The sequence below is a fragment of the Barbatula barbatula genome, assembly GCF_947034865.1.
Source record: "Barbatula barbatula genome assembly, chromosome: 3".
NCBI lineage: Eukaryota > Metazoa > Chordata > Actinopteri > Cypriniformes > Nemacheilidae > Barbatula > Barbatula barbatula.
In genome coordinates, this window is record NC_136764.1 from 11328742 (window position 1) to 11353781 (window position 25040).

Below are 25040 nucleotides of genomic sequence, written 5' to 3' on the forward strand. Positions count from 1 at the left end.
AGACACACAGGGTAGCAAATCTCCAGGGTGTTTAGTCTAATTACCCCTCTCAGTCATGCTGTCAGACAGGGGCTTAGGTGTCTCTTAATGTGAGTGCAGAAGGCATTAAAACAACACAGGAGCCCGAGTCTGCATCCCGGCTATAGATCCACTCAGATCTCCGGAGGGTCCGACCAACAGCGTTAGAAAGCTGACCCCTGCCCTGCTGGCCTGCACTTTAAAATCGGCCCTGAACGTTCGGCACACATACATAATGCCCTCTAAACCCCCAACCTGATATCTCTTACGCTGAGGCTGAAAATAAACAAACCGTGCAGCTTATAATACCTTTTACACTTCCCATCTTAACAAGATTCGGATTCAGAGAGCTCTATAAACACTTCATGTTTTATCATTGATTAATGGGAACACAAAAGGTCACGTAATACTCATTAAATAGGAAAAATTACCAATGAAAATTCCGGTTCCTAGCCGAAGCGCTGCAGCAAAGGAGACCCGTTCCGACGCATAACTATACATCAGAGTCCGCAACGGCGATATCGTACCGTTAGAGATGATTTGTGTACTGTTTGAACTTCTGTAACGCAATCAAATTTGTTTGAAAGACAGTCCATAATGTTCGTACGCATTGTCTTTTCCTGCTGATTATATTATTGTTGCCCTGCAGGCTGCCCATAAATCCGTCCACCTGCCATTCTAATGATGGCTGAAAAATGACTATGCGCTTTATGGGATGTGTGTGTGTAGACGGTAACGCAGCAAGACAAAGGAGGGAAAGAGAACGTGGGGATTGGTCGTAATGGCCATAACATAAAGTGAGAAGAGAGACAGGAGTGCTTTTAAAATCGGACCTTATCTGACCTCCTTTCTCTCTCAGGAGAATATGACATCCGTCTCTGGTGCAGCCAGAGCTAGTTCCCCCTTTTCTGGTGAGGGTCAAAGAGGGCCTGTTTTGTTTAGGATTTCAGGATATAACTAAACAAAAGGAGAATCAAAACAGTGCAGCCACACAGTCTTATTATGATGCTCTGGTGATATACAGGTATTTAGGTATTAAATGTGACACATTTTTTCTCGACCTGTAGCAAATCTCATAGGCACATTTAAAAAAATGTATCACTTCAAAAATGAAATAAACTTTCTAAAATTAACACAAAATGACCCTGATAGCACACATACATCTGGGAGACGTCTATTTGATTTCTGCATTTACATCTGCATAACGTTTTGTATTGTTTGCTCATCTGCAGTACGTCTATGAGTCGTCTGCTTTCAAATATCTTATAGACATCGAGAAAATGTCTGTAGTATGTTTATGATTTAGAATGTATGTAAAACAGACATCTTACAGACGTACCTGTGCTATCTGGGTAGAGCAAATGTTTGCTTTAAAGAATCAATTCAGTTAGCATTTGCTCTATCACAAGGTACCATTTTCATACCCCTGAGTCTGAAGATTAGGTGTTTATTTGTGTGTATGAGAATATAAACCATCGTGCATGCATTTAGAGACAAAAAAGAAAAGAGATGCAAAGCTTCAGGTGAGAAATTAAAAATATTAGCATTTATTACAGCGACATGAATGCATACACCCTTTTCGCGAGCTCATAGAAACCTGCAGTGTGAGGAGATATGGGTACACAGCTTACAAAAGAACAGAGATCTCACAAAGGATCAGTCCAAACACATGTACAGAGCCAGGGCAAAACAAATATACAGTTGATCTATCGCTTCTATCATATTAACAACATTCTGCATCCTGTCATTAACACTGTTTAGTCACACATCCGTTAGCTTAGATTAGTTTGGTGAGATATCTACTGTAGCTGTACTTTAAATTTGAACATTGGTGTTGCGGCAGTAAAGATTGACTCTTCAACTGGATCTTTATCAGTTTGTACACAGACAATTTTGTCACATCATATTTCCTCCCTATATAGAGCTTAATGGTTGAAAATGTTGATTGAAAAATGATGATGACCGATGATCAATGTTATTATACACATTGTATCACAGATCTTAAAATAGAACCATCAATTCATGTAAATGCATCTTTGTAAAATATGCATTAATAAAACTAAAATAACATTAACATAGCTGTAGTAGTTAACGTCTAATTGATTTGTTATTGTAGTTTTACACGTAATAATTTGTAGTTTTGTCACAGTCTATGAGGTAACAGTTTTGCAAAATATATGGAAACGCTTGAGTGACACAAAATCTGCTGGCAAATTATGTAAATCAAGATTTTCTTTATGGGCAAAAAATCATAACAATAATACATATTGCAGTTCTGTGCACTAAAGTAAACTAAATCTGTTACTGCCAGTTCAGAATTCTTCAGGTATCCAAGATCATTCTTTTATACTTAACTAATTACAATTTTATTTGATTTTAATAAATTAATTCCAGGTACCAATAAGGGTTTCTTAATCTGTTTAATAAATTGTGTTTATCATACCATATGGACCATATTTATTACATCCTGCAAAATTTAAACATTGAAATATTCTGCAGACATTCTCATAAAATCAACAGAAAATGTGTCTAAACTAAAAAAACAATTTTTGAGTGGTCCTAGTGATCCATTGGTGTCGTGTTAAACCATTCATACAAATTCATGACATAAAGAGAAAGAATTTGAAAAACATATGGCCTTCATGGTTTGAAGGATGACCAGCTTGTATTTATCTCTCAATACCAGTCTTTAAATAAAACAGACTTCTACTTTACAGAACAACTTCACTAGTACAAAAATATACAGTGCAGCAAATCAGTCTGGGTAAAGTATGACGAATGAAGTTCAGGCCAATAGATGAATCTCTGTCTCCATACCACGTGCACCAGCGCACCCACTTCCTGTTAAAACGGTGAGCATCGATCTAAAACAGCGATAAACACTTGAGCTGGGCTTTAATAGAGCTTGGGTTTCTCAGTGATGCAATGATAAATACTATATACATAATACTTCATGATATTGTTTCTAAGAGGACGAGAAAAGAGAGAGAACTGCACATTTAATAAGGCATCTAAAGTCAAGCAGCTAATGGCATCACTTGATTAAAGCAAATGCAGTCACTGCCACCTGTCAATCAAAGATGAAGCTTAGGATCCATGCTACATTCCAACGATCTGTTATTACCGCACATCGGCAAGCGACGGTGATAACACCACGCACTTGCCGTTTCCTCTTACTAAATAAAATTACGTAATTACAAACATTCTAGTTGTTGTTTTTTTTCGTTTTGTTTTCTTTTTTAAATCAACACTGTACATTTTATACACTATAGTACAATAGCATACTTCCAGGTTGTGGTTGTCACGCACTGTAGTTACACGAGTGTAAAAGTAAAGGCGACATGAACGTGGTGATCGATGCTAATTGCAAATGTCTCAACCTCTTCCAAATGACAAAAAATGTACTCGTAGTTGTTTTTTAGTTCAAATCTGTGGAGCCGACGTGCACAAAGTTATATTTCTCCTCAGTAAACCAGGACTCCAGTGATTTGGCATGAATACACCATGTGTCTGTGCAGCAGACTAAAATAAAATGTCTATTTATACATTTATGTCAGTAATATCTGGAGATGTATTCGAGAAGTCTTCTAATTCAAATCCAGGTAATGCCGAATCTTGCAGAGCGACGCGGCGAACGCAACGGCGAGTGAAGAGCAGCTATTTTTCAGCTAAATAGAATTCAAAAGCTCTTATCTTGTCATCCCTCGCTCGCCTACGCAGCTGTCCGCAGGCTTGGCTTCGGACGACTATTTCGCAGTCGAATGTTTCCAACTGTCTCTGTTGGTTTTAGCTCTGCTAGTGGGACAAGAACTCCAGTCGCATCAAGACCGAATATCGGATTCTGCATGATGTGAAACATCAGTGCCCAACACGCTGCCTCATTTATGACAAAATAAATATACTATAAACATCTGTTATTTTACTATGGATTATAGATGTTATTTAAGGACGATCACGTGGTTCTAACGCTCCATAACATCCCTCCTATACATACCACCTTATGAATAACAGTCCGACCCTTGATATGCAAAATATGATGGATGTGGAATGCAGATGTTGAAACTATAAAAAACCGCTGTACACCACACTAACACACTGTACATTTCTCCTAATGTATTATTGTATCTTTTTGTTTTCGTTACAATGTTTTCTATTTATTTATTGACTGTATTCGTATCTGAAAATGTTTGGCTTTGCCAAGCGATTGTAGATCAGTCTCTGTGTGTCCCTCTACTCAGAGGAGGCTCAGGCGTGCATGGACGGAAGCCGGAGTGCTGACAAGGGTTCGTGTGTGGAAACATCCAGGGTGGGATCTGTATGGTAAAGCTGCTGATAAGAACTGCTCCAGGAGCAGATGTGTACTCTCTCAGTCTATACGCTCTGAGGCGATGGAGAAGGCATGTTATACCTGCACGTGGGTCCCTTGCACGTGCAAATTCTGGACGCTGGAGAGAATCTTCTTCTGGTGACTGACTAGAGTCACACCCATCTTGCTTAACTCACTGAGGAAGCAAACGAGAAAATGTTTTTCAGAAAATTGTAATTTGAAGGTGTCAAAATATCAGCCAGACTTGTAGGCACATGCATGCAGATCACAGTCTTACCTCAAGCTGATGTACAGTATGGAGTCTAAGGAAACGTAGCCTGCGGTGGCGAAGTTGTCCTTGTACTGGCCCATATTGATGGTGTCTAGCCATTCATCTACTGTACTCACACTGAATTCTGGGGTGGTGGGGTCTTCCCTGCAAAGCAAATTCAATTTGTATCAACTGTGCTTTGTTTCATTGCTATCCCATTGATTCATATCTGAAAAAGGCTAAACATGATCGCACACTTGTCTCCTACAATTTCTCATTGTCTCGGAGTAACCAATTCTATTCACTCAGTACCACTTTTTACCCCTTTAAATATACAAGTATACTTTCAACCATTTTATTAACTTATAGTATTTTAGTAAATAGTATACTTAAGTTAAGTTCAAGCATACACAATTTAGTAGGTCAACTAATATCAATGGACTAGCAGTATACTTGTATGTGTACAGTATTGCAGAACAAAGGAAAGTGGGCCACGTTTTAGTTTATGAAAGTATACTGTATGTTTACATAAAGTACCGTAGTACACAACTACATATTCCGTTTGTTCTGCTAAGTGAACTTACAGGTATACTAGTTTACTACTTCAAAACTTATAGCACATTTTTATGAAAGTACACGTTAAAATATACTCAGAAAAATACTAGTAAAAGTAGTGAAAAAATATTGAATGGGCTGCCCAAGTACAAGCCAAGTATACTGTACTTCACCGATTGATCAAATATTGTTCAAACTATAATTGAGTACAAGAACAGGCCAAATATACTGAAGGGTAACTTTTTTGTATTTTTAGTACACACAGTAAAAAGTAGTCCAGGTATTTCATGAGGGGAGAAGCTCATGTTCAAGCTTTTGTGTTGCTTTTCTGTGTCTGGTGACAGGTGAGTCAGATTCACACTGCTGTGAGTGACAGCACTGTTTGAGTACAAACCGGGGGTCAATTCAATCTCCAGAAGCGGGATGTATTTAACGCCCTCTTTCTTCTGTGTCGTCTCTCTGGACACTGAGGGAAAGAATGAGTGGCAGCTCAGGCCGTGATCAGACAGACTGTGATAGTGTCGTGAAAGCATATATCTCACGAAGGGCTTGGACTCGCTGGCTTATGGCTGTAATCTGAACTCCTTCTCTCCGTTTCCAGCCTTCCTGATAAACTGTGGGCTGAGGGCGATCTCACGTCAGGTTTTACAACTAGAAGACAATGTCTACGTTTTTACAAATCCAAGAGCCAAAAAAGGATCAGTAACGCTAGGCTAGAAAATATGGAATATATCAGCTTGTTGTTTTCACATTAAATGAACGATTTGAGAGCTAATGGGAAAGCCGGGTTGGATTTTCTCGGGTTTTATAAGACCTGTAGAGGATTTGTTTTATCTGTATGTCAGTTTAAACAAGACAGTCCTTGTGTGAACTGAGTCGTTTTTGGTGCTAAACATTTTGTGGATGTTTCACACTTGAAATTATTGAGAAAGAACATTTTGGAATGCTCATCATCCACAATGTTTAACACCGTTAAAAAAAGTGCCAAAAAAAGATGATATTCTAAGAAATGTCTCAGTGGATGTGTTTTTTTCATACAGTGGAAGTCAATGGGGCCCTTGTGTTGTTGGGGCAAGGCATTCCTCAAAATATCTTATATTGTGTTGTGCAGTAGAAAGAAATCATAGTGGTTTAGAATGAAATGTGGTTAACTAAATGTTGACAGAATTTTCATTTTGGGTGAACTATCCCTTCAGCCGAGGCTTAAAAACGATGATCCGTTTTCCCATAGTGCACTCACCACACTGAGCTGTTGGCCAGCTCTTTCAGGCTGTTGGGGTTGCGGATCAGTTTGTCAAGGGTGTTGACGATATTCCCAAATTTGGGTCGTTCGCCTCTACTCTTCTCCCAGCAGTCCAGCATGAGCTGGTGGAGGACCAACGGACAGTCCATCGGTGCCGGAAGCCGGTAACCCTCATCTATAGCCTTTATCACCTGAAACACACCAAACACATTTCAGTTTTTCATAATGTACCAGATGTTTTCAAAAAAAATTCCAGTAACCATCCTTAGTAGGGTTTTACCAATAATATATGCTCCAAATATTGGCCCCTATTGGTAACCAGTTAGCTACGTCCCATACAAATTTACAATAGTAGCCACAGTTACAATTTTGTCAGATTGATTCAGTCACTTGAATTAATACTTTGACTTCTTTTTTAAGTACGTTTTAGGTGAAATATTTATCCACGGAAAAAATTAGGACACCAGTGCAAATTTTATTTTATTCAGCATTTCTGTGACCATTCCAGCCCAGTATCTGTTGAATTTCTAATCAAATCAAACCTCAGGACTGACATAAAGTCATCCAATAGCAGTGCGAAAAACTGGCAGCATGACAAAACACACAAAAACTGTAATGTAAATCGAGGTTATCACGTCAAAATTACGTTTGGACATTTTCCTAAATACACTGAACAAATATTACTGTTTACATTAAAAGTTAAAATGATCTTTTTTCTTTGTAATATTTGAGGTCTGAAAGAATGCAGAGCATTTCTGTATTTCTGACCTGTTTCCATTTTCTGAAAATAAATACAAATAGAAACAATTATTTGAAACTTGGGATAAATAGTGTTAGTAGTTCACAGAATGAAACTTAACACATAGCTATAAATTGTAAATTCAGATTTATTCTATATTTTTTGAAAACGTATCTTAATGGTTGTGACTATGAAACCATTGAAGTTACATTTACTGTAGTAAATATGGTATTCTTGTAAAACTAGAGTATATTTACATGTGTAATATCATCCTAAATTTAATTTAAATATCTACTTTGGCTAAATGAACTCTATTGTCCATTGCACACATAACTCACAGACGAGAAACAGCAGACCACACTAAAACTCGACTCTACAACAAACTGCTCACATTATACACAGTACCTATAACTCACAGTATGGTTAAAACAGCTTTTGCTCCCTGTAACTCACTGTTCTTAAATCAAATGATCTATTTTTATTTCAGACAGGAATCATTTCTCTTTAACACTGATTTCTTTGTTCCAGCGCGAGTACAGACGCTCTAAATCTTCATCATTTACAGAGGTGCCCTGAAGGTCTTTAACATTTTGTCCGACATTTCCTCTGATGGTAATAAAGGAGAAGTCAGAAACTCTTAGCAAAATACTGCCACGAGGGCAGAAGTGTGTTTTTACTGGCTTGTATTAAAGACAGGGCAGCTCCCGTTTTATGATGCTCCTAAAAAACATTGTCATCCGAGCGGTTTCTATACAGACTAAAATCGTATTTGCAAGGACACGCTGCTCGGGACTGAGGCTTTCCCCCCCCGAGAGGTGGGAATGATATTAGTAAAGATATTAGATATTAGTGGAGCAGATTTCAATTTAAACAATACACATGAGAACGTATGTGTTTCCATTTTCTCAAGGACACTTACGTCTTGATTAGACATCTCCCAGTAAGGCCGCTCTCCGTACGAGATAACCTCCCACATGACGATACCGTAACTCCAAACGTCGCTTGCTGAGGTGAACTTCCTGTACGCTATAGCCTCCGGGGCGGTCCATCGGATGGGAATTTTTCCACCCTACAAACAAATTAACAAATTCACACCCCTGCTAATAACAAAATCGCTAACAAAGCTTGTGTGCTGGTTTTAATGGTTTAGCTGGTCTGCTTATGGGTTTGATTTCCAGGGAACACGCATACTTGAAAATCAAATTGTAAGCCTCAAATGCATCGTAAAACATATCACTAAAGTGTTATATATAGCCAAATATGTAAATGGTCAAAATTAGATGATCTTCCATCTAACGTTTATTTGGTTTAGCTGACCAGCTAAAAAGATCAAGACTCGATCAAACCATCAAAACAAATCAAGCCTGCTTTTCAAGATCAGCTAACCTCCTTAGGCTGTGTTAGAAATGTTATTTATTTCCAAAAGGCACACAATTCTCCTATACCAACTGCTGTTCTGCTACATCTCTGTTGTCGGCACACAGAATGAGGATCTGAAGGCTGTTTTTGTTCCCTTCTTTCCAACCCCTATGGTGAAGTCTATATTTCTCTAAATGTCTTTTTAAATAGCTGCAGTCGCTGGTAGTTAATTTCTGAAGTCAAAGTCAAACAAAAGACAAACCGGCTGTACTCTATATAGACGTACGTGAGGGGAGTGCCAAAGAGCCGAGCCCGGGCCCATGGGGTAAAATCATTTAAAGAGAATTTCAAAAAGCAATCTTTACAATTTTTTAATTATATAAAGTCACGGCACATAAACGAGTGCCTCGCGTGGCCTGGAGGGTTTCATCTTTTCGTGATTTCAGCCCTTCAGTGACTGAAAACAGGGCGTTGAATAACAGAGCCTCTTATGTTTTAAGAGTTCGTCCAAGCACATACACTGTCCTCAGACACACACGTTCAAGCCCGACTTCAAAAGCGGTCTGTGGGGGTCCGTTCAGGGTTGTACAGGTACTTCGCTTCCCTGTTTGCATGTGACAACAGATTCCCCTGCTGAGTCTACGTTTTGTCCACCCGAGTGGACACTAATGACTACGCGGACGCAGCCTCACACCCCTCTCTTGCCCTTGGCCTTCATACGCATCCACAGGGTGCTCGCCAATTACACAGCTGAGAGAGAGAGAGACAGAGGAGGGAGCGGAGGAGGTTTGTAGGCTGTTGTCCTGTCAGAAGGGGATGTAATTAAAACACACTGGGTGGACAGAGAAACTGACCCATGAGTGGAAAGTCAACTTGCTTTTGGAAAATGAACAAAAAGTATTTTGGTAACTTCCTTTTTCGTGAGATTCTAAATTCATATTTTCCCATTAGTCACACACTTTTATTGCTTTTAATGTAATAGACAAAAATTGAAAATGTTTTCCAAGGAATACATAATGTCTAAATGTGTGTACATTTGTTAATATATATACTTATTTGTATGCGTATGCGCACGTATTTTATTTTCTGTACGCTCTGTATTTCATATTACTTATGGTCAATTGGTATAAAGTGCTATAAAAATAAATTTGACTTAGCCAATTGGGCAAAGTGAGCATTTAATCAGTTCCGATGTTTCTTGGGAATTGAACTAGTGACATTCCTTGCAACCACCAGCCACGTGCAAAAAGAACACAATATATATCAAAAAGAACAATATAAGATGAAAGGTGTTTTACCCTTGTTGTGTAGGCAGCTTCAGGGTCGTCCTCTAACACTCGTGACAGGCCGAAGTCAGACACTTTACACACCAGGTTGCTGTTGACCAGGATGTTGCGTGCCGCCAGGTCACGGTGGACGTAGCCCATGTCCGACAGATATTTCATTCCTGATGCAATGCCACGCATCATTCCCACCAGCTGAATGATGGTGAACTGCCCGTCGTGTTTCTAAGGAAGAAAACAAGAATTTCATGTAATGCCTTTTTAAAATTCACTGGATTTAAACTCAAGTTTAAATTATATCCTTCTTTAAATATAACAAGCTTTTTGCACTTACATTGTGAGTTATTCAGATAACAGAAATGACACACTTTACCTTTTGGATTTTACAACTGATCTGAGCTAGAAAACACATTTCAGTGCATTCAAACAAATGCTTTTCCGACATCAATGTCTTTGCTCAGTTGGACTGAAAATTGTCTCGAGTGGAGTCTCAAGATTTGTTTCGGTCAAAATTTCAAATGACATCCTAATCCAGACTTCATGTATTTTTCAACCGCTCCATTTTCACAGTTGCAACGGTTTTGCCCTTGGGTTCATTATGCAAAAGACCTGTGCTTTAACAGCTCTTTCCGCCATAATTCCTATAACGTTGACAGGCCGTTATTAGTGTAAAACCATCTGGATTTGGCGCTCCTGTTAGCATAACAAAGGAGCCCAGACATCCATTTTGCCTCTAAAACAATCTCAGCAAAGAGCAATTAGCCCAATGTCTTAATCTCCATATCAGAGCGGTTCTCTAATCTTGTTAAAACCCCACTTTTGTCCCTCCGAGCAACATCAATCTGAAACGTGCACTTGTATTTCATGCATCATATAGTGGATAAGTTAATTATGTTGTGTTTTGTGAAATGTGCCCGCTGATTGATTGCCCGGTCTGATCAACTGGATGTTATCAACCCGGCGACAGAAGTCCCGCTGCTTACAGTAAGACAAAGAGAAATGTTTTGTTTTTGTACTGGTAAGTGATACTTCACTTTTCAGATCTTTCAAACACATGTAGCTGGGTGGCCCAACTATGAGCTATTAGCCATAAAACGGACTCTGTAATTATATTAGTTCTTTATGTGGGCTAAGGGGGTATTTATGGGATTCATTATGTGCACTGCAGAGAGATGGAAAGACTCGGACATGCTTTTCTTAGGAATGGGGGTGACCGATTTCATTTCATTTTCTCAAAGTGTGTAGGCAATTAAAACGGACCCTGACTTAAAGGAAAACGTATCTGTGCTATGTGTAATAAAATTTCATGGTCCGATCTGCCGGGTGACAAAGCGGTTATAAATTAGCGAGGATGGCAGAAGACGTTAAGGCAATGTGGCGGAGCAAGCGTACCTTCATAATAAATCTACAGAGTTCATTCATTCACGCCCTGCTCCTGCAAATCAGGTTCGCCATGCGCTTACACATGCATTACTTTTATTTCCTAAAACTATTTATTTTGTAAACAGAACAAATACATGATTCAGATACATGAGACGAAATGAAACGTTAAAAGCAAACTGAAATAAAGAAACAAAAATAGATAAACTCTGTGTTTACAAAGGTATGTTAATAAGTGGGCGCGGCTAACTCTTGGAATAGGGCTGTCACAATGTCAGATTTTCACCACAAAACATTAATGAAAACAATATTATCACAATATTTATTGTGATAATTTAAAACAAATATATCATTTTATTAATAAAATTTACCTTTCACTTTTTAAGTTTATTTAGTGTTGTCTCTCTTTTATTTCTTTAAATCACACCCAGAATATGTGCGTAGGGCATAGAGAGAGAGAGAAAAGAGAGAGTTTGTTATTATTATATATTCTGATATTAATAATCATGATTTTTGTAAGTACCGGTATATCACGAACATAACAAGCCAGAGGAAGAGCCTATTTTAAAGACATGCGACATCTGGGGTGTAGATATGTTTTGAGTTTATATATACTGTTACCATAAAATTTGGTTCATACTACTCATCCCTGCTTAATTACTTTATTTTTGTTCATATGTAAAAATAAATTGTTACAATAGAACAAAAGTCAATTTCCTATCTGTATTAAAACAAAAAAGGATTTTGAAAAAGTCTCTCTAAAAATGCTAACCCTGACACACTCACTGTACAGGAGACATCAGTAAAACTCCTAAAGGACCCTGTGCTCTTTCCATGCTTAATTTCCCTCCTGTAATAGACTTTCAGGGAGGTGTCCGGAGCAATGCTCATTTATTGAGTGTAAGTGATTAAATCCAAGGTATCGCCTTAAATGGCACGTGAGCATCGGTGTGGACCGCTGCCACAGGCGTTTTTCCTTTCTCACCTTTAGGAAAGTATCCAACGATCCGTTCTCCATGAACTCTGTAATAATCATCACCGGCTTGCCTGCAGAAAGCAAAAAGACAGAAAATACAAGATTTACCATCACAGTCGACTGTAGATGGAAGGAAAAACATAAAACGTCCTAACAGATTGATGATTCTACACAAAGCAACGCAGAAATAAATCATGATAATGGCGTCATTAATCCTTTATCGCTGAGATGCTGAGACAGTGGAATGGAGGGGAGAAAAGAGGAGGCTACAGCCTGGCCACACTCTCCCGGGCAGCCCCATTATTCAGCGTGACAGACCTTCATCCGAGCCTTCCACTATCAAAGACAGCAGTTAATTATCCCCGGCTAATCCACTGAGAACCAATTAGAGTGCTTTGTTGTCGTGATGGGCAGGCAGGGCGGTCTATGAGAGCCAATAGGAGGGCTCAGCACCTGTTGTGGTGAGCACAACCAGTGATGGATAGCAGGTAGCGAGAGGCTGATCTCCTGTTGTTATCTCAACACAATTCCTCTTCCCAGTATGCACTGGGTTTGTCTGTAGGTAGCAAACAGTGGGGCATCTCACCAGAGCTACAGTCTCACAAACACACACATACTAATGGCCGTATGCTATACTGATTCTGTCACCAATACACCCCAAGGTTCATCCGCAAGCTGATGTCTAAAACAAGATGACAGAATAAACACTTTTAGCGAGTCACGGTTAACACGCTTGGTCATTGTTTCTTCAATCCTCTGACCCAAATACGTCACTCAAAGTTCACAGAGAGTTCAAACATTTTGCAGTCTTTGTCCCGGCTTATGTCCTTTCCCAGAAAGCACACTGATTAAAAATAAAATATATATATATTTTCTGAATGCACTGTAAGTCACTTTGGATAAAAGCATATTCCAAATGCATTAATATAAATGTAAAAATGTTTATCCTATATATAGTAAATTGCAACAAACTTAGAATAAAATCCCTAAATCTCTCTTGACTGCCCTCTCGAACACAAATGCAAAATGAAACAAAATTTAACAGAACAAATCCATAAAGCAATATATAATTAAAAAGTGAAAAATGCACCTGTTATTCAGGATATTATACATCAATTTATGTACATTTAACTCACAATGCCATGAAGTGCCGAATTCAAAATGCTGAAAAAGCTTACAGAACAATTCAGAAAAAATTAGATAAAAAATATGTGTCCTATTTTTACAGAGTCTTACAGTGTTTTACAGTGCACTTTAGCATACTTGCATGTTTCAAGTGCATTAATGGAACCAAATAAAATGTTTAATTCAAATGTTCATCTCATTTCATCTCTGGTACCCACACATCTGTAAAGCTAACGGTAGTTTTGGCCTAAAAGCAGCAGGTTAACCACCATGCAACCTCATGCGATCGAGAATCTTCAACACAGGTCGCCTCATGCTGAAAGAACGTCTTTGGTTATTCTCCTAAAACTAGTGCATTCTGGTTAAACAGTATATGTGTGTCAGTATATCAGTGTTTGTAGAGACAAACAGGCTCAGTTGTGTCCTAATGTACCTTCCTTTCTCAGGGCTGTATAAACAGACCTGATAAATGACTTTTATTCCTCACATCTCCACTTTAGAATGCTGAGATATGTGCTGTACCGGGGAGATGTGAGAGGTGTATACAGTACATGTGTGTCCGCATGAATCTGAGAAAAACGGGTTTGATCGCCCCCTCGGAGCATCGCCACAGCAACCGGCCGGTTATACATCACCTAAAATTAAATCACTATCTCACCAAGATAAATGCCTTCCCTGACACCCCCAAACCTACCCCAGCGTGTCTCGTCCGAAAAAGGGAAAAAATCCAATTCCCTTTTACTTTTCTGTAGCAGACTAATGTAGCTGTCAACCAGAGAGAGAGAGAGAGAGATGGTCGCGCAACACTACGTTATGGGAATGGTACAGCGACGGGTGGCCATCGGATGTCACCATGTGTGTGTGTGAATCTGTGAGCGTTACCGCCTCATCAGAGAGACAGCATTGATCCTGAATGAGCGGGTGGTCGAGGTGCTGGATGTGATCAGAGAAGCTCACGGCGGCCTCCTAGGGCTCTGACCTACAGCGGAGCCCAGAGAGAGGAGGAGATACGGGAAATTTTAGCTGAACGTGTAGTGAAACACTGAGGGGAAAGATGTGAAGTTTGGATTTGTGCTTAAAACAAATATCCTGCAAATCTGAATTGCTTTAGTAAAAATGTACTTATAGGAAATGCTTATGTAGAACAAACTAAGAGTTTGGTTCCAAAATGAGATCTTTCAATTTTTTCAAAAATCATGTTTTTTATTGTGCATTCCAATTAATATCAATCAAACTGTAGTTTATTTCAATTAAAGCCATAATAACTTAAAAATAATAATAAAAAGCATGTTTTTTGAAAAATGTTATCTCATTTTGGAACCAAACAACATTTTAACATTAATGCATTCGGAATATGCTTTTATCCAAATATCCACTGAGCTAACAATAAAACAGCCCTGGGAAATGTTGTTAAAGGTTATCTAGTTCTAATTTTAAACAAGGTTTTGAGAGCTTATCACAACATTTGGCCATGATACTGGCGTTAGATTAATAAAACCCTCATTACTACGAGCTCTCCAGAACCCTGAATGTGAGATTGTTACTTGACATTCATCTCTGGCAACCCTGAGCAGCCTTTTCTAATTTCCCCTCTTATTCATACATTATCAAGCTATCATCTGGACATCTGACATGCCAGTTGTTCCTGATGAGATACCGAAAGGTTACTGCACTACCGCAAGCGCACGCAATCTCTGTCTGGCGGTCCGCTCGCTATCTGACAGACTCACAATGGAGCTCATTGAAAGCTTCCTGTATTAGCATCACATGTCTTATGAAGAAGGCAGTCATACCTCTGTAATTCCCCTCTCAAGACCTGCTTTTTGCTCTCTATTTTCTTCTTCTACCAAGAGAAGAATATGTTTAACCCTTCGTGAACCATGCATGGCTGAAATAGCAGCCCTTTACAATGGTCTCTATGTGCACAGGAAAGTAACTGGTGTGGATTTCAATATGTTCTTATTTACATACTAAAAATGCAGTTAACAGGTATTAAAGACTCTATCACTTATATTTGTTTTATATTTTAATGTTTTATAAACATCTCTGTTTGTAACAAGAAATTTCAGATTATTTTACATGATTATCTTAAAGAGACAGTTCACCCAAATACAAATTCTGCCATCATTTTTTCAACCTCGACCTATTCCAAATCTGTATTAATGTCTTTGTTCTGATGAACACAGAGAAATATATTTGGAAGAATGCTTGTAACCAAACAGTTCTTGGCCACCATTGACAACACTATTAGGAAAAACTACAATGTTAGGCAAAAGTGCTTTCCTACATTCTTCAAAAGTTCTTGTTTTTGTGTTGGGTTAAAGTCAAAATGATGTCAAACTGACATTTGTTACAAAATCTTCCCTGAAAGCTCAAAGTATAAATCTTTATCACAACCTCGCCATTGTGAAGGAAGGTAAGGAAACGGTTTTAAACGCTGATTTGTATGCACCAACGCAATAGCATTTTTCTCCTTACGTTTACAAACTGCAGCTTTAAGTCATTCTTTTCCAGATTATTTAGCTGTCTAGTGTATCATGATCTCAGTGGTGAATGCGTCTTCTCAGCTCTTCCAAACACAGAATCCCCCATTATTTCAAGAAACACAATTCTTCAGTGAGCACTTAAGAGTTAGACTAAAACTCTTAAAAAATGTCTCCTTTGATGCATCTCTTATATCATTTCGCAAACTGGCAAAGGAACAGTAAATGAAACATCATGAATTCAGGTCCGCTTGTGTTCTGATATGTAGGGCAGAGACTTAAAAAACACATTCACTTATATAAAGCTGTCACAGCACGCTGCCGTCAAAGGCATTTGCGAGGAATCTCTTGAACTCTATACGTACTTACGGGGGAAAATTGCTTGATAAATCTATTCCCAGCAGAATCCCCCTGACCTACATGTTTGTAACGCAAGTTCAGTGACAAAAAGAAAACCTGCGAGAGTCTCAGAGCCCAGGTAATCAATATCACACAAACTCCTTGTTTCTGTAACATGAGGTCCCTGCGATTCAGTTATTACAGTAAACTAACCTTTGTTGCATTTTATTTGGTGTCTTGAGTGAACATATGTGCGCTCTACAGTTCACGCGTGTAAACATATGCTAGCGTGTGTAGTTGTAAACTGCAGACTATATATTTGGCCGGCAGCCGTCCCATCAGGACCCCGGCAGTGACACCCCTTAACAAGCTCAAATCAGGCAACAGATTGGCCCATTCTCTCTGCTGGCTCATCTATAAAGTGAGAACCCCTGTTGCAAATAGAGTATTGATTTTACACCCGTGTTAAAGCTGTTTTATTTCGGAAGCGGTTACCCTGGTAACGGTTTTAAAAGAGAACTCGGTATCTCCCTATATTCTTGGCTTATACACCAGGAACTAACTTATAGGATCAAAGAAGTATTGACCAGGTTGATGCCCTTACGGTCCGCTTGGCGTTCTCCGTCTATGATTATGAAGAAAAGAACAAAAGGAACTATTCCTTAACTTCACAATGTTATTGATTTTCCTAATGGTGCTTTAACTAAATGACACATAATGTACTTAGCACCGAGCTCCTACAAATCCTCGAGCTGGCAAGAAAAGCATGCAGACCCGGAGGAACGTGGCGGCACTAAATCTAACGCGAGAGTTAACGCAATTTAACACAAGAGCCTCTGCAAGAGTTTAAACTTTCATTGTCCCCTAAACAAAGGAACAGCGGTTTAATGACGGCTTCTCGAAATAGCAGCCACTTCGTTAAAAGCGGCGAAGGAAAACCCTTTGCGCTAGGAAGAACGAAATGAGAAGAGATGATAGCCTCTTCCAAATTGAATGCCTCCAGATTAGGCGATTGTTGGCACATAAAGGAGGAGATGAGAGGTAGCGAGAGATTCGAACTTTTCAGACAAATGATGAGATAGCAATTAAAAGGGCTATTTCCAAACCTTTCTTTTAGTCAAACTGCACCCGCTATCTACATAACAATGGAAGCAATCAAAGCGAGAAGGAGGGTTTGAAACATTGTTATGATAAATGCTCGTTGATTGGACCATGTGCAAAGAAAAACAGGTTTACATCTCCAATGCGTTTCTTACTAAAAGGATCCAGCTCCGGACGACATCGGTATGTACATCATGCACAATTTTACCCGTTTACTATCAGCATCTGCACTTTAAAGACCCGCATAACGAAGTTTGTAATTTTCTACCAAAATTAGGGGTTTTATCAGTTTGTAATTTCCTTCTAAGATAAGCGCTTTTATCAGACTCCTACAGTGTGTTCAGGTTCAGTGATTTCACTTTAATGGCAATGAATACATTCTCTTTGCATTAATGTAAAATGACTTTACATATAAAAGCCTTATAAAAAAGAGCCTGATAAAAGTTATTTTATAAGAAAAATGTCAGAGGTCTTCATATATTACTCACAAATTATGATATGCTAAATATCACACTATAGTCACGGAAAAAAGTCCGTGAATCAAACCTCATTCCAAAATCAAACCTCAAGTCATCCAAAAGCAATGTGAAAGACCTTTATCTTTTAGGTTATCACATAAAAAATACATTTTGAACGTTTACATTTAAAATAAATTAAATATAACTGTTGTATTGCTGAAAGGTTAAAGTTTCTTTGCAGTATTTGAGGTCGGAAAAACCAAATGGCCTCTTTTCGGTTTCTCCAGTTATTATTTTCTGCAAATAAATGCAAACAGAAACCATATTTTTATTAAAAAACGGAAGAAATTGTTAGTAGTTCACAGAATGAAACAAAATGATTGTTGTAGCATGTCTCAACCTCATACCAAGTATTTCAATATACAAATAATTACTTCTGTACATAGAAAAAATAAATTCCTAAAATTTGATGGTCAACACAAAATTTGGAGTATTATCACTACTAAAGCACCTTTCTGATGATAAAACTGAAGTTCCCTTCAGCTTAACATTTTGTAGGGTTTAGGCAGGGTTTTTTTTAAGCTAAAGTGAGTTGCAATCGCTACAAACGGATTCACAGAATTATTCTAAATAGATGCTTCAAGTAACTGTGTGAGGTCAAAGGTTACTCAGCCATTCATTCTGCTACTTTCTCATATTATCGGCCCTGCAGCCGCTGACCTCCTGAGCTGTGATCTGTGAAATTGCTTCCCTGTCATATGTGCTATTCACAACGCTTCAGGCCGGAGAAAATACACATCCATATGGAGCATGACATGACTCGTGTTTACATTTACAACCCCCACACCTTCTTTGACTCCCTTCTCTGTATGTGGCGTCTCAATGTAATTTGTCTTATTTGAAATTCTCCGTTGCCCTTCAAAATCAAGTCTTGTTTTAGATTCAGACAGAGGACTGGCCTGTTTCTCACAAAGGTCGAAGTGCAGTCCAATGATGAATGCATTACTCTCACTTAAACTGCTACTTTGTTTCTCCAAAGAGTCTGTATACTCCGGAAGAAACTGAACTGAGCTTTGACCCCGAACCCCTGATATTTGCTCATAACATAAATACACTACTTATAACTGGAAGACAAGCAATTAGGCAGTGTCTGCCTTTTCAAAGCGAAAACCAGACTCGATTCCCAGAGAAAACAGTTCTGTAAACTGTACAAACCGATCCTAACAAAAGGTCAAAATTAGCATTCCGCATTAGAGTGGAAGAACAGAGCAAAAAAATGAATGAGAAACGTTGAGAGACTTCGCTGTTCATATGTGCGCCGCTGAATATTTATGAAACTTAAAACACGTCCAATTAACTATTTAAATTATTAATATTCATGCCGTCATAAATATGCACACTCTCATTTTGCTGTCTATAGGTTGTGCAGAGAGAGAGAGAGAGAGAGAGAGAGCGAGACGGCTGTTCAGTCGAAATGATGCGCTTGAAAGAAAAGGTTTTTGTTTGGCGTCTGGTGAAAGCTAAAGTTCTCCGATAAGCTCTCCTCATTACCGATGAGATAATGAGACTCTTAAAGGTTTCTAACGCACATCTACCCTATCTCCATCTATGACCGAGATGCAATTTAGACAACTCCAATAAGCCACAAATGTGTAAGTGCCAAATGGCAGGTGGGAACGAGCGATGAATGGAAACCAAACACAAAGAGTCAAGAAGAAAGTATTTTCATGTTAACTACTACATTCCCAGCTTACAGGTTGATGTTCTTTATACAAACTTAAAAGTATAAAACATTATCATTCCCATGCCAAAGATGTTCTTTGCATTCTTTTCGACGTAGCAGCTTGTTTGCAGCATTTAACAGGTGGATGATTTAATCAAAAACAAACCAAAACTAGATTCTTCCATGAAGAAAATGTAAAGGTGACTCCCCCTACATTTTATTACCCGTAATATGAAAACCTACACATCCCTAAGTGAACAAGCCAAATAAAACGGTGTCAAGAAAAACTGTCTAAGATACCTTGAGAGGAAACAAGCCAACTACACAATCCACCTCCTCAATTTGTCACTTATTTAAACAAATATAACATCCTTCATTTACCTTGTGCATAATGTCAAAGTTTTTTGCTCGGGTAGTTAAATTAATAGTTATTACTGTGACTGTGCTTAGCTACAATCTAGGCTTCCTCTACAACACATCTTTGTCTTCCAGTCCTCTTGTGTGACCAGATTTAACTCAACGGAGCCGTTCAGGTGGAACAGTCAAGCTACGGTTATCTCTGTCCCCAAGGCTGAACACATCAGAGAGAACACAACACCTCCATCTGGCTCTTAATCACAGCTGCATGAAACGCTTTGTGACCACTGTGGTGGAAAGCGTTGTTGGCATAGTCACAATAATCGTATACCTTTGTATTATTCCACAAAGCTGTGTGAATTCTGTAACTACATGAAAACACAAGTGTGCAATGGAATGCTTTTGAAAACAGCTCAATTTCTCTTTAATGTTAAAAATGCTGTGCTGCTTATTTTTCTTTATATAATTGAATCTGATGAAAGTAAACACAAGGGCACAGGGGTGTAAAGTCCTTGAGTAAATGCACTTTACTCAAGTAGCGTACTGTTGTTCGAATGAAAAGACCTAAAAAATAAAAAAATATATTTGAATAAAAACCATAGAAAAAAATTCTAATAAATTGTTGCCAAAACCTTGGATGTCCAAATTTGTTGTTTTTCAGGTAATGGAAAAAACACTGGACTTTTTAACAGATTTAATACTGTGCTGTCACAGTTGACAAGCACTTTTTAATAATTTTTATTGGTTAGATATTTGCAAAACCCAGTGGCAAGCATAAAAGCTGACTAAAAATAAAGCGTTATGGCAAAAATAAATCATGAAATGTGGCGATACAAGTTTCAGAAGGACAGAAGCGATATGTTATAATATGTATAAATTCATAATAAAATATGTATGTTATACAGCAAATATAATATGTAAGCATATTTATTTTCCACCTAATTTGTGCAACCAAACAAATATAAAAAAAATCAATGGTTTACTTTCTTAGTAAATTTGTGAAAAGCTAGAAACTTGTATTTTTATTTCTGAGTTCTTTATGGGTTCTTTATGGCAAAATCAAATTGGCCCAACAAATAGAAAATTCCAACAGCTTTTATGTGTATAGTTGGATTAGTGTGTACATCTCAGTGACTCACATCTGGTTACGACTCCCTCCAGTCTGATAATGTTGGGGTGGTCGAACTGGCCCATGATACTGGCCTCGCTCAGGAAGTCTCGTCTCTGTTTCTCCGAATATCCTGCCTTCAGACTTTTGATGGCCACATAGATCTCTCTCTTGCTTGGAAGCTTCAGACGCCCGCTGCAAACCTCACCAAACTCACCTGGGGAGTGACATATGGCTGCTGTCAGTACATCACTGCAAGACTCCAACAGTTTTATGAGAGAAATGTGCATGAATAACATCCGTCCGGCTACCCTTGGACATCCTGTAGCTGGATTTTACAACTGTGAATTATGTGGCCATTGTAGTGTTTAGAATTCTGACGTCTAAAATTTCTAAAGAAAAATGTTTCTCACACTTTTAAAGAGATATACTGCCACTGTTGAAGTGTAAAATAAATTATGCTGAATCTGCGATCTAGTATCATCCTAAAACTTGAGGTTGCTCAGGGGTTGAACTTTATGATGAAAACGAGGTCTTATTGCTTAAGTATTAACTTATTTTCAGATATTTCTTCCTTAGGAGAAATAAAGATAAACAGAAATGAGATAAACAGTAAGTACAATTTTGTAATCTTATAAAAATCTTAGCACCTCTTGTTGAAAAATGAAAAGCAGCATTGTGAAAATTTACTTTTCACTCCATTTAAATACACTGAAGTGTAAGAAAAACATGGTTTTCTGCCATTTGGGTCTACTTGGCAATTATGATGAATGAATATGATCCAAGTTATTACATGGCTTGCTAATATTTTAGAAAAGGTATATAGAAAATAGGTTTCCTGAAACAATGGTGATCATACATTTACATTTAGCAGACGCTTTTATCCAAAGCGACTTACAAAGAGTTCGGGGAGCAATAAGCGATATGTCATAAAAGAGCAATAGTACGATAGGTGCTAATACAAAGTTACTAGTTTCAACAAAAGCTAGACCACAACCTGTTGAGAGAAGAGAGAGGGTTAGTGTACTTTATTAAAAAAAATCATTTGTCTGTCAAGGATTCACAGAAGAGATGGGTTTTAATTCGTTTTTTGAAGGTTGTGAGAGATGTGGTTGACCGGACCGTGTTAGGAAGAATGTTCCACCAGGAAGGAGTTACAAGGCGCCGCTCGTTGGCTGAACGCAGGGTTCTTGATGGGGTGTTGGAGTGTAGTAGTATAAAGGTGCAGATCCAGTTTAGCAAACATAAATATTTTACCATAACATGTTGAATGTCTCTGGCTTAAAGACGTCTTTTATTTACTGTACGTAGCTGTTCTCACACACAGAAACTTTTTCATTATTATTATTCAATTCAGAGTTCATAAGCGTTAAAGAAGCTCCTCGTAGGTGCAGACACTATTGCAAATGGATGAACAAAAAAAAGAGATAAAGAAGGAGAGCGATAGAATAAGAAAAGAGGGATAAAAAAGACTAAGGTCAAGGAAATGGAATATAAACATGCTCACTGGGAAAATGTATGCCCAGGAAAATGAAATTTCAAAGCCGTCTTCAGACGCACAGTTACCCGGCATTAACAGCTCAGTATTTCAAACAACAGCTTTGTCTGTGAGGATTACAAAAAGGCAGACTCTCTGTAATGACAAATCAAATAAAAAACGATGTTCTTTGACATACATTAGCATCCGACTGACTTCATGTTATCAAAAGAGTAAGAAAAAGTTTTATAAACTGAACTATACATTGAAACAGTTCTATCTGCGTGATTCCTCTGGATTTTATTTCTAGATGAAAAGTAGTAGATATTGTTTTATCCTCTCACCTGCACCTATAACTCTTTCTATACGTATAGTTGAGGCATCGATTTCTTTGGCGAAATCCCTGACGGCTTGATTCGGGTCCTCGTAAGTGTGAGGGTGAATGTACGTCCTGGTTCCCGGCAGTTTGACTACAAATAGAGACAGAGAGAGAAAAAAGTACACAGTTTTTACTCTGGGCTGTTGAGTAGGCATCAATGCCAAAACACGACCGAATCATAAAACCAAACAGTCCCTTAAAAATGTTGAAGAAGATAAATGTGATGGTGAGGTTGAGCGTGAACGCTGATTTTTTTCCAGCAGAATCTGGGAGAAGATCTTTAACTTTTATGTTCTCTCTGAGGTCCTGTTTACACTGCAGTTCTTGATGCCCAATTCCGTTTTTGTGACTATATTAGATTTTGTTGATGTTTACACCTTAGTTTAAAAGTGACCCGTATCCCATATTTGCATTTACACTATACTCAGCAAAACAACCCAAGTTAGAAGAATTGTCCAGAAAAAGAAGAAACTTAATTTACCACCGCCACTTATTTTTTAAATAGATGCCGAACTATCATGGGTAATTATTTTTATTTTGTCAAATTTGTGTTTAACATGATTAAATCGGTTGTTTGGCAAATAGTAAATAAATATGTTGTACCAGCAATATGTCCAAATACTGTATAATGTGGTAATATATTTTTTCCCACTTCAAGCTCTTGCCCTTTTCATAAAGATATTTTGGAACATGCAGGCGTAATGTGTGCCGGGATTTGATCCTCTGTCTGTATATACACATAAAGTGAATTAGCTGTCACTGTAAAGGAATTTCCCTTGCAGTGTTTTTAGATGGCTCAAAAGTGCGGTTTGGTTTTATTACAACTTTTCTTCTATTATTAGTGCCAAATACGTCTAAATAAGATCTATTGATGGGTTATTATTATGTAGCATTCGTTGTTTATTAAATAAATTGTTTATTAAACGTTTAATTAAATACTTTTTATTTATTTATTTATTGGTAAATGCAGAACAACAACGAACAGTAAGAACAAAATGTAGGCTTCTTTTCTCCTTTTCGCCTACGTTCAGCCAACGTATGCTAAATAAAGTTCATACAAAGTAAAAATGAGTCTGTATTTACTACAATATAAAATGTACAGGATATTACAGCAGGGCAATTTCAAACTTTAAAACTACATATTACAGCACGGCATTTATCAGACGTACAAAAAATATGAGCTCAAAAATGACTTTTTAAACAAAGTTTGAGAATATTTTGTATTATTTCGATTATTATGCATGCATGATTTGGCTAAATACGAATATTGTTTTTTGTTTTCGAATAACTGGAGAACTCTTGTTTTCTGGCAACAATATCGCAATTTTCCGGGATCATCCCTGTGTGAAAGGCATTAATGTCTGATGTACAACTCGCATTGACGGGTGAATATCCGATCTGCCTGTTTACATGCCACGTTGGCACATATCTGATTTATTTTCACATATGAATAAGACATGAAACCGATCTCAAAATCTCTGAATGCATTTACACGGTCTTAGAACACATCCGATCCATGTCACATAAGAGCAAAAAAATCGGAAATGGGTCACATTACACTGACAGTGTAAACGGCCCGAGCCATTTGTTTTGATAGTGTGTGAGTTTGTTTTCTGTGAACGTGTGTGTTGTCCACCGTACCTCTGCCGTTCTGAAACTGCATTTTTTCTTCATCTGGATCTTGCTTTGCTTTGATGTAACCACAATGCCTAAAACACACAAAAAGATCACTTTAAAAATCGTACGCTTTATAAACCAGCCATAAAATGTGTGGGCTCCTAGATTTCAGGGTTGTGCGAGGGCAAGAAAAATAACTGTTTCCATGCTTCTTCTGAGGTTCATGAGATGAAGTTTCCTCTATATACTGTACAGTACACTGTACATTTGACTGTAATATCACTCATGATGGAAAATTTCTTGGTAACTCACGCAAGTTTTCCAGTCTGTATATTATCACTATAATTGAGTCTGAATGAGCGTGCCATCTATAAAACATCCCACTGAATGCAGAACATGAAGGAAAGTGTTAAACCATGAGTTTTAATAAGCGTTCAACATCATAAAAGTGTGTCTCTCTATGTGTGTGTTGAGCGTACTCTGCGAGTATTCTCTGTGGGCATGTTGGAATGTCTAAAAATACCCACTGGTGTTCTGGGTCTCTGTGGGTACGATACAGAAGCAGTCTGCCGCTGCCTGCAGCAATATACTGCAACACTGCTGTATAAAAGCTTCTTCAGGCTTACCATCATTTTACACATCAGTACAAAACATCCCCTCTCATTTGTTAACTAATGGAACTAGTTATGCAGTTGGAGTCTACATGAAATTCTCTGTGGGGTGATGCCTGAAACATGTCTCTA

The 25040-nt window shown here is 38.1% G+C and overlaps 1 protein-coding gene across 1 annotated transcript in view; it reads right to left on the reverse strand.

Annotated features, from left to right (window-relative positions):
* Positions 1 to 1539: 1539 nt before the first annotated feature.
* epha4b (eph receptor A4b) overlaps positions 1540 to 25040 on the reverse strand; it is a 101283-nt gene continuing 77782 nt past the window's right edge. The window contains exons 9-17 of the mRNA XM_079452736.1: positions 24322 to 24389; positions 22646 to 22771; positions 20856 to 21041; positions 12140 to 12201; positions 9790 to 9999; positions 8052 to 8201; positions 6391 to 6584; positions 4623 to 4760; positions 1540 to 4520 (exon numbers count right to left, since the gene is read on the reverse strand). Of these exons, the coding sequence (XP_079308862.1) occupies positions 4421 to 4520; positions 4623 to 4760; positions 6391 to 6584; positions 8052 to 8201; positions 9790 to 9999; positions 12140 to 12201; positions 20856 to 21041; positions 22646 to 22771; positions 24322 to 24389 (1234 nt within the window). The 3' untranslated portion in view covers positions 1540 to 4420. The remainder of the gene's footprint in view (positions 4521 to 4622; positions 4761 to 6390; positions 6585 to 8051; positions 8202 to 9789; positions 10000 to 12139; positions 12202 to 20855; positions 21042 to 22645; positions 22772 to 24321; positions 24390 to 25040) is intronic.